At 39.5% G+C, this 12,678-nt stretch overlaps 1 protein-coding gene across 4 annotated transcripts in view; it reads right to left on the bottom strand.

Moving 5' to 3' along the window:
• ERO1B (endoplasmic reticulum oxidoreductase 1 beta) overlaps positions 1-12,678 on the bottom strand; it is a 33,374-nt gene that overhangs the window by 19,267 nt on the left and 1,429 nt on the right. For all 4 annotated transcript variants that reach the window (XM_042451683.1, XM_042451664.1, XM_042451674.1 and 1 more), the window contains exons 2-3: positions 6,303-6,422; positions 870-953 (exon numbers count right to left, since the gene is read on the bottom strand). In XM_042451683.1, the coding sequence (XP_042307617.1) occupies positions 870-953; positions 6,303-6,422 (204 nt within the window). The remainder of the gene's footprint in view (positions 1-869; positions 954-6,302; positions 6,423-12,678) is intronic.

The raw sequence follows: 12,678 nt of genomic DNA, 5'->3' as shown, positions 1-12,678 counted from the left end.
ATCTGGCACTTCAATTGAGAGCCAGCATGGTATAGTGATTTGAGCACTAGACTATGACTCTGGAGACCAGGGTCTCAACCCCACTCAGCCACGGAAAATCACTAGATGACCTTCAGCAAGTCATGCTCTCTCAGCCTCAGAGGAAGGCAAAGGCAAACCCCCTTTCAACATTTTTTGCAAGAAAATCCTGTGATAGGTTTGTCTTAAGGTCCTCATAAGAAGAAACACAACAACAACTTTAATTTAACTTTGCCAGTTTCTTTACTCAGAGCAAAAATATCACTAACCTCTTTCCACAAGTAGAGAATGTAATACCAAACTGCTATTAAAAATGTATCATTTCTCACAATTTCAGATGTTTGGTAGAAAAACCCAACAATCTTACTTAGTTATATTTACACCAATGGGTTAAAACCAATACTATCCCTACTCAGAGAAGAAGCATTGAAATCAATGGGCTATCAGTTAGTTGAGGCTCACAATTTCCATTAATTTCTGAGGGCTCAATTGCAAGTACAGTGGTACCCCGGGATACGAAATACCCAGGTTACGAAATTTCCGGGATACGAAAAAATCCCATAGGAAATAACTGTTCCGGGTTACGAATGTTTTTTCGGGTTACGAAAAATTTTTTTGGTGCTTTTCGGCGCTTTTTCGCACGAAACGCGGCTTTTCCCCATTAGCGCCTATGGGTTTTCGGCTTGCGAAGGCTTTTCGGGTTACGAAAGCGGCCGCGGAACGAATTAAATTCGTAACCCGAGGCACCACTGTAATGGATTTAGCCTAATACTATGTACATGACAATAAATTTAAGTTCCCATGGAGATTAAAAAAAGAGACATTTTGGTTTCTTTTATTTTGAAACATACCTCAGGACAAGGCTCTACATGACAATCTCTGATAGAGCAATGGCCATCATCTGCCCAAAAGGGACATGGTCTCTTCAGATTAACCTTAATGTCAAGAAGATATACAGGTGCTTTTAGTCAAATTAATTCCATTGTCGGAATTAAGTAACAGAGAATCACTTCTACAATAAAATATGAGAGATCAGGAAAACTGAACAAAATTGAGATTTTTGTTTATTCATCGACTTTAAAGTATCATTCCAATGTAACTGCCAGCAGAAATTTGGAAGATATGTCACTCTGCATGCAGAAGTAAACAAAAGTACACTCATTGGAAATACCTTCAATTTATATATGAAGAATATTACCAGTGCAATGTATATTGCTTTTAAGAAAATAACTTATTATTTTTATATTTTAAGTTACTGATATAAAATCCACATTAAGCCATTTCACTAATATAACAGTATGCCATATTTTTCATTGCCTTATATACTAATGTCATCAGACACTGCTACTACAAGATATAATAAATTCCTGCAACTTAGATAATTTTAGGATGGATGAAACAAAATCATGGAGTAACATGGCTACTACTAGTCATGATGGCAATATATTACCTCCATTCCTCTTAAAGCCACCTCTCAAGGAAATGCCAGAAGTACTGGCCAAATAATATATACTATCTATGTTAACCTTACCTCACCTTAATGATCAACATATTATTAAACTAGGATCCAGGCTTAAGGAAGTTCCATGACTCTTTGAGTATGCTTTGAAAAAGATCACAGAAGTTGCTAAACCTGAATTCTGTTTGCTATAAATTCATCTAAAAGAGGAAAAATATAGTGACATATAGGAACACTCAGCATTAAAGAAAAATCTACTGTTAAATCTATTGTTAATGTCATGTCACATGAATTTGTTATGTTTACTATTATGGAAAAATAAAATGGAATTGCTCATTAGGCAACTGAATCCATTGTCATGAATCTCACTTCAGTATAGGCATGATCAATTGAACTGCAGTAAGGAACATATGGTCATCAGTAATATTTGAAAACTAATCTCCAGAAATGTAGTGTTAAACAGACATTTACTTGCATTTTTAAATGGCAGATGATTCTTTATGTAATAATATTCTAATAACTTTGACATAAAACAACTTTAAAAACAAGTCAGCAGAGGAATTTCACATAATTTTACAAATTATATTTGTAATTAAATAGATCCAGCATGTCCAGGTTAAATGGGAACCACGGACTTTCGGAAGTTTGAACTCTGAAGTACAAAATTCCTTTTCAAATTGGTATGGTATTAATGTGTCCTATCAGTGCACTAGAAAGATAATTTCCAAGGCCACATATTCCTTAACCTCTTCCTACTAGAACACAAAGATTCATCTTTGCGTGCAACTGTTTCCTCAGTTGATATGCACCACTTAAGAGATTATTAAAAGATTATAGCAGTACAGTGGACCCTTGTTATACGCTGGGGTTTGGTTCCAAGACAAAATCCGTGCATGCTCAAGTCTCATTAAATATGACATAGCAAAATGGTGTCCCTTATAAAAATTGAAAATCAAGGTTTGATATTTGAAATGTATACTTTTTTTGAACATTTTCAAACCATGTATGTTTGAATCCATGTATAAAAAATGTATAAGAAGGGCCAACTGTAATTTAAATCTAGTCTGTTTGCAGATTACATTTAAAGTACTGTATATTCCGGCATATAAGACGACTGGGCGTATAAGACGACCCCCAACTTTACAACTTAAAATAGAGTGTTTGGGACATATTCACCGTATAAGACCACCCCTCTCTTCCACGATAAGTCAGAAAGGAGCTGAAGGCACACAACAACAACAGCAGCAGCGACAGAGGAGAAAGAGGGGGGAGGAGAAAAAAGGAGAAGGAGAAAAGAAAAGGAGGGGAAGAGGAGGGAGACTCCACTACACTCTGAGAAAGGAGTGTATTATCTCACCCGCCTCAACAACTCCTCCCACCCTTCCTCTTGGTGCATCTACTCTTTAGAATTAATGCAGTTTGACGCCACTTTAAGAGCCGCTGCTCCATCCTATTGTAATCCTAGGATTTGTAGTTTTATAAGGTCTTTTGCCTTCTCTGCCCAAAGAATGCCGGGGGGGCTGCTCCAAACTACAAATCCCAGGGATTCTGTATGGATGGAGCCATGGCAGTTCAAGTGGCTCCTATTGGAATCAAAGCCCAGGAAGCTTTGTGCCAAATCGAAACGTGTTAGGCTGCAACTGCACTGCAGAAATAATCTAGTTTGACATCGCTTTAACTGCCCTGACTCAGTGCTATGGAAACCTGGGAATTCTAGTTTTGTGAGACATTTAACCTTCTCTCAGCAAACTTTGGCGGGATACAAACGGCCCTCAAGGGGCCGTTTTCCCGCCGCCGCCATTCGCTGCGCAGGGAAGCCCCAGCTGCCAGACCGCGAGGCTTCCCTGCGCAGCAAAAAAGGAGCAGCGAAATGCCGCTCCTTTTTTGAACGCGGAAGTGGCGCCGCGAGGGGTGGAGTGCGCCCTCACGACGTCACTTCCGCCGCGACACGTCTGGACGCACAGCGTCCAGTACGTCAACATGGCGGTGCCCATGTGGATGGGCACCACAAAAAAGTACGCGCTCCGCGCGTACTGGGAGGAAGGGCCGTCACACCAGCCTTTGGTGTGACAACAAACTACAAATCAAAGGATTTCATAGCACTGGGCCATGGCAGTTAAAATGGTATGAAACTGGATTGTCTCTGGAGTGAAGATGCAGCCTGAGTTGGATCCAAGGCACACTGCAGAAATAATCCAGTTTGAGACTGCTTTAGCTGCCCTGGCTCAGTGCTAGGGAACCCTGGGAATGGTAGTTTTATGAGACATTGAGCGTTCTCTATCAGAAAGAGCTCTGGTGCCACAACAAACTACAATTCCTATGCATCTGAGGAAGTATGCTTAAGTCTAGGAAAGCTGCCAACTTTTCTTTCAGTGAGTCTCAAAGGTGCTACAAGAGCTATCTCTCTATCATCATCACCATTATTGTTATCATTGTTAAATCCAAATGCACCTGCAGAATTGGCAACACTGATATACTGTAGACTCATTCTCTGGGGCTGGGATCTGGAAGCGTGGAGGCAATTCCCTTGAAAAACCAGGGAATCCTGGGAATTGTAGTTTGTGAGGGTGGGGAGGGCGACCACTGTCATCTCTCCGATTAGCTGTTAGTGTGACTCCATCCAAAGAGGATTGATTGCTCTGTAGCCAGCCTTGCTATCAGGCTGGAGCCGAAATGGGCAAGCCACCAAATCTGCCCTGAGATAGAGCCAGGCACCGCTTGGAAAAGGAGGACAGGAGGGGAAGGGAGGGGAGGGAGCAAGGAAGGAAGGAAGAGAAGAAAAGGAAGAAAAAGGGAAGGAAGGAGGGAGGGAGAGAAAGAAGGAGGGGAAAAGAAAGGGAGAGAAGGAAGGAAGGGGAAAAAGCAAAGGAGGGAAGGAACGGAGGAGGACGCTCCTTTGCCTTTGAGAGAAGGCTTTCCTGCTGAGGGCTCTCATTACGACCCAGAGGCTTTCCAGTGTACAAGATGGCCCCCAACTTTGGGGAAGGTTTTCCTGGGCTAAAAAGTCGTCTAGTACGCCGGAAAATACGGAAGTTAGGTTCCATTTCAGGCTAGACAAGCAAAGCTTTAGGATCATCTATTTCATATATACAAGCCACAATTTGGCAAAAAAGGAGAGCTGTTGATGTGACCCATGCACAATATAATATGAAGAAGTTAAAAGAAGATGAATGATGATAGTCAGAAGCAGCAAGCAATCTTTTTTAATTAATGCAAAAAGGCCCTTTATAATTTTTGTTGTTTAAGCCTACTTAAAATGAATGCAGTTCACATAATTAATCAGCTAGTGACTTGTGTAGCTTATGTTATATTTTTGCCTAAGGGCCAAAGCAGACAGCCCCAACTGTGCCAGGACCACAGTGACTGCACAGCCTGCTCCTAAATCAGGCCGCCGCCACCACAGTCCTGAATGGGCCACCAGCAGGAGCAAATTAAATCAGCTCCTGAAAAGTCCAGCTCCTGCTGCCTCTGAGCAGCTTCCAGCTGCTTTAGGGGCATGCGTCATCTGAATGCCACACCCCTGAAGCAACCAGGAACCGCTTCTTTCAGCCCATCTGTTTCAGGCCAAAGCCCTCAAAATCTTTCCAGCAGAATCAAAGTCATACTAAGCACATATCAGACAGAAAACTACTTCTGCGAATTGGTTGGGGAGGGAGGTGCCCAACATCAACTGACAGGCAATGTCTGACGTAGCTGGTTGTTGACAATTATGATATAGTATCTACTTTAAAATGCATGCTGGATCCAGAGAAGCAGGAATAGAATATACACAGAGGCACTTCTGGTTCCTTCACTGGGGTTGGCTACATTGACACAAGGAAACTAACCAGAATTCAGAAAGATTACCTTAGACACAAGTAAGTGCTTTCCTTCTGGTGCAAGACACAAATTCAAGTCACAATATTTTAAAAATAAAAACCACATGTATTGAGTGCAATAATGTAATATGTAATCATATACTGAATTGGAAAGGAGGTAAGCAAACAGGTCTATATATAATGATTCAGCAAACAAGCCCCAAGAGAACTTTCCACTATGTTGCTAATGATACTGGTGAATACACAATGCTTTCCAATGAAAAGTATTTTTGAAGACTAAATAAAAATGTTGGCCCCAACTAGAGTCCACTCACTAAAGGAATGGAATATATATCTGCTGACTTACCAATTCCCCATTGATTCAGTGGTTCTTTTTTAAATGGGATTAAAAACTAAATTTAGTAGTGAACCAGCAGCACATTATTTATCAAGTGTTCTCAAACAAAAATATCCAGTTTAAAATGCTATAACCTTCAAGTTATCAATTTTATCAAGAGCAAATTCTACAAGTCACAGATGTAGTACACATATCCCTTCTCAGTAGCAGAAACCACCAAGCTTATCTAATTTCAGTTTATTTTCACTACTGTACACCTGGAGTGAGATCAATGCTGAAGGTCACAGTGGAACTTGGTCATCTTTATTTGCAAACAAAATTAAGATTGCTTCAGTAAATATTAATAGTTTGCTTTTCATTTACTCCTTCAAGCATACTCTTGAAATGTTCAAGCAATTTGGGGGCAGGGAATATTTTTTTTAAAGATTTGGAGCTAATGACAGAAACACATAAGTGATTTTCCAAAATAATGCATCAAATCTGTATTAAACGATAGTCTCTCAAAATCCTGTCCTGTTTTTCTTTAATCTATTTTCCCTGTCACAATTATCTGTAGCTTTGAAAAAAAATAGTTTAGTCTTAAGAATAGCTGCATTTCCTTTTATTGCTTAGGGAAAAGTGTAATATACTATTCACTCACCTACAGAGTAATATACTATTCTTATGTTACCTTGTAATATCTGAAATAGTCCCGTTCTTGAAGCTTCTGTATTTTGGGGTAGATCTTAAAATTGTTGAATTCATCAATGCTCTCTATATCACATAAGCAGTCATCAAGTACTCCTGTCAGCTATAAACAAACAAACAAAAAATCACACAGACTGAGTGAAAATATCATTTGCCCAGGAGCTTTTGACTGAATGGATAGATAGGCAGAAAGTATTTAAAAGCATTGCAAAGTGTTATCAACAACATAAGCAGCAATCTAGTTATTCACATTGCATGGCACAAAATTTCTTCATGATGACATTTCCATGGGGAATTTACATGAAACCATACACATACAATCATAAAACCTGAAATACATGAGTTTCTCTTACTGCAAACCCATACATGCTTGTAACCTACTTAATCTATACAACTTTCTATACCTATTTTAAGTATACTTCTCATCATTGTTCATTGTCTGGACCATTAAATTGACTGAAACTGAACAAATTCAGCAAACATATTCAATACAGAACATGTGCCATTATACCTTTATACAGTACATATACTCTGTCCAAAATCTGGATAGGATTGGTTTTTCTATATGAAAATTTGAACCTGACATTGTGATTTTGTACATGACATTCCAAATCACATTTGTGGTACTCGACATCTCTGTATTATAATTATAATTATTATTATTATTACCTATTTGTAACAGTCTGACCATTTTATAGCACTGACTGTCAAAATGCCAAGAATCAGTTCTATGAAGCTGCAATTACTCAGAATCTTGCACTACAGTTGAATTTCTGAACATCACGTAAATAAGAATTTTTTTAAAAAAGACTGGGAACATCGGAAATGTGTATCTGATCCTATAATATAATGGGAAAGTTATGTACAGGATGAGACATTCTGTCCATTAAAGGTGCAGGGTGCATTTTATATCTTTAAAAAATTAGTTTAAGTGGCAAAATTATTTACATTATTTCCTTTCTACAGTAACAATATTAAAAAGCACGAATGGGTTCTTCAAAGAGTTAGAACACCCACTTACTTAAAACTTAAACCCATTAGGTTGTGCTGTGAAGTTCAGATTTACAGGCAAGGAATCTACAAAGTGACAACTTTCCAGACTCTTTAACTTCTTTAACACAAGACAGTGTTTCAGAAAATGGTCTTTTCTTACTCAGTCGTACATATGGTAAAACCATTATTTTATCATTTTTCTCTAAGAGGATTATTTGCAAAACATGGAAAAAAGTTTGTTTTAGGCTTTGTAAAACAATGAACACAGTTATAAGACCGATGAACAACAAAAATCCCAAATGCTATTATAACACTAGGTATAAGCCATCACAGAAAAACAATGTCTCCAGCAAGAGAAGAAATACTTTATGGTTTTTACTATCTGTGGTTATTATTTTACAATCTCCATTTATCATGTCAATATTTGAAGGAAAAAAGTCAGCATGTTCTGAAACAAGCCTATTTCAAAATAAAGGAAACAGTTTAATAGTGCTAGAAGGCTACCTGGATACCTAGTCTGTGGTAAGAAATTACAGGCCTTGTATTTTGTAGAATGTTTCCAAGGACAAATTGTATACTGACTCCTAGAATATAAAATATTTATTCAACCTTGTTCATGAAAGCCTTTTATGAACCACCTGGCAAGTCTAAAAGGGAACCAATGAGGGAGAGCCACACACCTCATCAGAACAAGGAATGCTACATCATCATTACAAGGAAAAGGCCAGAAGGCATTTGTCTTCAAATACAGACACAGTAGAAAAATTAAAACTAAAAGGCTCAGCACATTTAAGTTCAAGGAGGTGGCCTAAATATTGGAAAAACACCAACAAAGTGTGGTTGTGCAGGCTCAAAAGAACTGCAGTACAAAATGTGGACTGACATTTTCTTCAGTAGTCACAAGATTGTAAATTGCATGTAAAATCTTGTTAACTGCTGGGATTCACACTTAAGGTCATTAGCAACTGGATAGAACTCCCAAAAATTTTTCAACCTGACAACAGCCCAACCAAAAGGTTTGGAAAGTGCTACCAATTGGTGTGCTGGGAAATGATGCTTGTAGAGCTATCCCATTTGTGGGGTGCGCTGAGACAAGCATCATAGAAGGACCCAGAGGGGTTTCTCCAGCTGCTTCTTCTCAACGCTCGCCATGACTGGGAGAGTACAATAGACTGTATTTTCAAGCACCCAGCAATCTGCAACACCTTGACAAGCTTTGGCTGAGGCACAGCCAGGTTGGAAAGGTAGGTTTTGGGGGGAGAGGCACAATCAGATATATATATATATATATATATATATATATTGCTTCCACTACTGAAACAGAAAGGATAGATCTTCCAGTAGATCACAGTCTTCAGGCTGACATGTATAGGGAGAGGTGCTCCAAGACAGGCATGTATGGGGAGAATTGCTTCTATACATATCAAGGACCCAAGCTGTTTAGGACTTTAAATATTTTCACCAGCATCTTGAATTTTGGACTGAAAGCAAATTGGAAGCTATTAATTTCTTTAATTTCCAATGTGAGCCCCAAAAGAGTGTTACCATAATCTAACAAGGAAGTTATCGGTGCAGGGATTATTGTGCCTAAAAGACTAAAGCAGGTGATCAGTCAAAACTGGCCCTAACTCCAAGCCACTAGGGCCCACCTGAGCCTCTAGAGACAGAAATGGATCTAAGAACATTTCTGAGTTATGCATCCGCTCCTTAATGGGATGAGCAATTCTCCCTAATACAGGTCCCAATTCCTGGACCCAAAAACACCAGTCCACAGAGCCTCTGTCTAACAAACAAACAAACAAGCTTCATTTATATACCGCTTCATACCGTCTAAGCAGTGTCCAAGTGGTTTACAACTGTAAGCTAATTTGCCCCCAACAATCTGGGTACTCACTTTAGCAACCTCGGAAGGATGCAAGCCTGAATCAAGCTTGAGCCCTTTTGCTGGTCTTGAACTCGCAACCTTGTGGTTTTGAGTGAGTGGCTGCAGTACAGGCATTTAACCACTGTGCCACCAGGGCTCCTCTATTGAAATTCACTTTCAGTTTACCAGGCACAGATTCAGCAGCCTAATCTGACTCTGATGCCAAAAGAGAAATAATGTCATCAGCACAAAGATGGCACCCTACCTTCAAATGCTGTTACCCTGTAGCATCATATAGATGTTAAAGAGTATGCAGGATAGGATGAAATGATGTGGCATTTATGGGAATGAGCAGGAATCCCTGTGACACTTTCTGGAACCAGCCTCAATGGCCACTGTAAAACAATGCCTCCTATTCCCTTCTGATAGATATGGTCTAGTAGGATACCCAGCTCAATTGTACTGAAAACTGATGAAACATCCAGTTAGATTAGCCAAGTAGCATACCCTCTGTCTTTTACCTGGAGTATACCATTTGTTCAGGCAATCAAGGCTATTTCAGTACTGTATCCTGGCCTGAGCAAGACTGAACTGGTTCTGGACGATCTATTTCCTCCAAGGAAGTTTGGTTGTGAAAGGCAAAAGATTTATACGATTTATTCACACCAAGATGAGTGAAAGTTAAAGATAAAGGGTTTTCATAAACCAGCTGGATATTTGCTACAGGAAGTTGTACATTGAAGCCATAACATATACTGTACTACTATATTTCTGAGAAGAATACAAAGTAATCCAGACAGTTAGACTGGAAATTCCCTCCTCCCACCCTTTAAACTGGGAATTACAGAATTTATGGTGTGCCAAATAATCACAAGTCTCTGTAAAATACCTATTCACACATTAGCTTTCAATTTTTTAAAATAATAATATTATTATTAAGCTTTTTTTATATAGTGCTGTAAAAAGTCTTATTCTTTATCTCCTTCAATCTGCATGTACTATATTAATCCACACAAACATATTTACACCAGTTATCTAGATCAGTAGTGTAGGATATGATCATATGTTACACAAACTAATTTTCAGGCTGCTGTGCCTTAACTACTTAGATACATTCTCCCCTGGGATGTGTAGGTTAAGTGCTTTACCCCAGGAATATTAACTCTTGCAGGAACTGAGAAGCAGAAAAGACACAGGCAATAACAGCTTCTAAGAAGAACTTACAGTCTGAACTGACATTACCAAAACGTGAATGCCTCTGTGAAACTATTTCTAATACAGGACTACATTAAGCCCAAACAATATTGACTTAAGTGAAGAGCTACAAGGAAAGGAACTCTCTTCACTCTACATTCAGAAATGGCACATACTTACAATTTCTCCTAGTACCCAATAAAAAGAATGCAATTATTTTGAACACAGAACCTTCAAAACCCACTCTTCACATTCAGAACACACCCTTAACTGCAGCCTGAAATAAGGAAACCAGACAACTTTTAAAACCCATATGTCTTTCTTCTTTTGACATCCTTTTTCCTCATTACTCCCATCTTTTCCCTCTTAAAATATCCTGAACACTGGAACAGAAAGGTAGTGGTGGCGCCACTGGTACAGCCCACGTCAGAAAGGCTACACATAGGTAAGTTTGCTCATCCTTAGCCAAGTTTTCACCAGGTAAATTGGAGCTGCTACATAAGATTTTGATTATGCATTTAAAGAAAGGACTGATGCACACCAGTTGTTGTTGCTTTGCAAAACTCTCCTCCCAAATTCAATGTTTTAATGCCTTTTTAAAAAGAGACAAAATTAAAGGTTGCTTCACACTCTACATAGTGTGGGCCCTCATGCATATATTTATTCAGTAATGATATGTGGCAGACATCTTTTCAAATGCATGCCTACAGGTATGCTCATTAAGAAGGTCTCTAGACAACGTTTGTTGTTGTTGTTAACTGCCTTTAAATCAACTTTGACTCATGGCAACCCTGTAGATCTCCAAGACCCCTGTCCTCCCCCAAAGTCCCCTGTAGATTGTGTCCCATGCTTTCTCTGACCAAATCTAACCATTTGATATGTGGTCCTCCTCTCTTTCTATTGCTCTCCACCTTTCCCAGCGTTACTAACTTTTCTAATACATCCTTCTTTCCCATGATGCATCCAAAGTACGAGAGTCTCAATTTGGTCATTTTAGCTTCCAGTGAGAGTTCAGGCCTGATCAGTTCTAGCTGTTCTAGACAATTCATAGATCCTATATAACCACTTGTGTACGTTTATACAGAGAAAGTGTGGTGAAGGAGGTACAGAGTGGATTAGGACTCTGGGAGGCCAGGATCTGAATCTCTGCTCAGCCACGGCAACCGGTGGGCAACCTTGTCTAAATCATGCTCTCTCAGCCTTAGAGGAAGGCTTACAAATCAAACCTCCTCTAAATAAATCTTGCCACCCTTGTGACACAGTAATCATAAATCAGAATCAGCTTGAATGCACATAAAGTCAATATTTGGAATATTTATGCACCATTTTTTAACACTTTGCAAAATGTCTATGCAATGAAAAGGCAGCACAAACATGCATAGATAAAGTTGTTCATAGCATCATCAAGGCCAAGCAGCTTTAAGTATAGATCTTCCAGCCTTGAACAAAGAAACAGTTCCCTCATCTTATGTTTCTATCCAGATTCAGGCTGCCTTGGAGAGAAACCACACCCTGGCAGCACCTGTTCCCTCACTCCCCTTCAGGAAACTTGGGAAGGAATGCTTCTCCTGCCACACAGTTCTTCATCCAGCTAACTTTTAACAAAAACTGATCTCAATTATTGTGTCAGTGGCTTGATAGAAGCCAGAACCCAAAACTTGGGGATTAGAAGAAACCTGCTTAAGCAGGCAAAACATTCTGTGTCAGGAAAACTCAGTGTTTTGTTTACCCTTGAAACAGAAAAAATAAAGGAAAAACCTACCTTGCTTTACACTTTCCTTTCCTGTCTAACTCACTATCCTATGTAATCTCATCTGACATACTTTAGGCTCCATTACAAGCTGGCATTAAATATCTGCTAACCAGCGTGGTGGAGTGGCTTAAGTGTCAGACTACAACTCTGGGGACCAGGGTTCGAATGTGGGCTCGACCATGTAAACCCACTGGGTGACCTTGGGCAAGTCACACTCTCTCAGCCTCAGATGGCAAACCTATTCTGAAGTAATCTAGCCAAGGAAGTTAACACTGCTATACTTTTAACTGCCATGGCTCAGTGCATGGGATTTGTAGTTTGTTGTGGTGTTAGAGCACCCTCTGGCAGAGAAGACTAAATGTCTTTACAAAACTACAGTTCCCAGAATCCCCTCACATTTAGCCAGGGCAGTTAAAGTGGCCTCAGCCTGGATTATTTCTGCAGTGTAGGCGCAGCCTCTGGCCTGAGGGAAAGCAGTTCCTAAAGATCATAGAATTGTAGAGTTGGAAGAGACTGCAAGGGCCATCCAGTCCAACCCCATTCTGCCATGCAGGA

The sequence above is a fragment of the Sceloporus undulatus genome, chromosome 1, assembly GCF_019175285.1.
Source record: "Sceloporus undulatus isolate JIND9_A2432 ecotype Alabama chromosome 1, SceUnd_v1.1, whole genome shotgun sequence".
Taxonomy (NCBI): Eukaryota; Metazoa; Chordata; class Lepidosauria; order Squamata; family Phrynosomatidae; genus Sceloporus; species Sceloporus undulatus.
The sequence above is the reverse complement of the archived record's forward strand: the minus strand, read 5'-3'. Positions and strand labels throughout refer to the sequence as shown.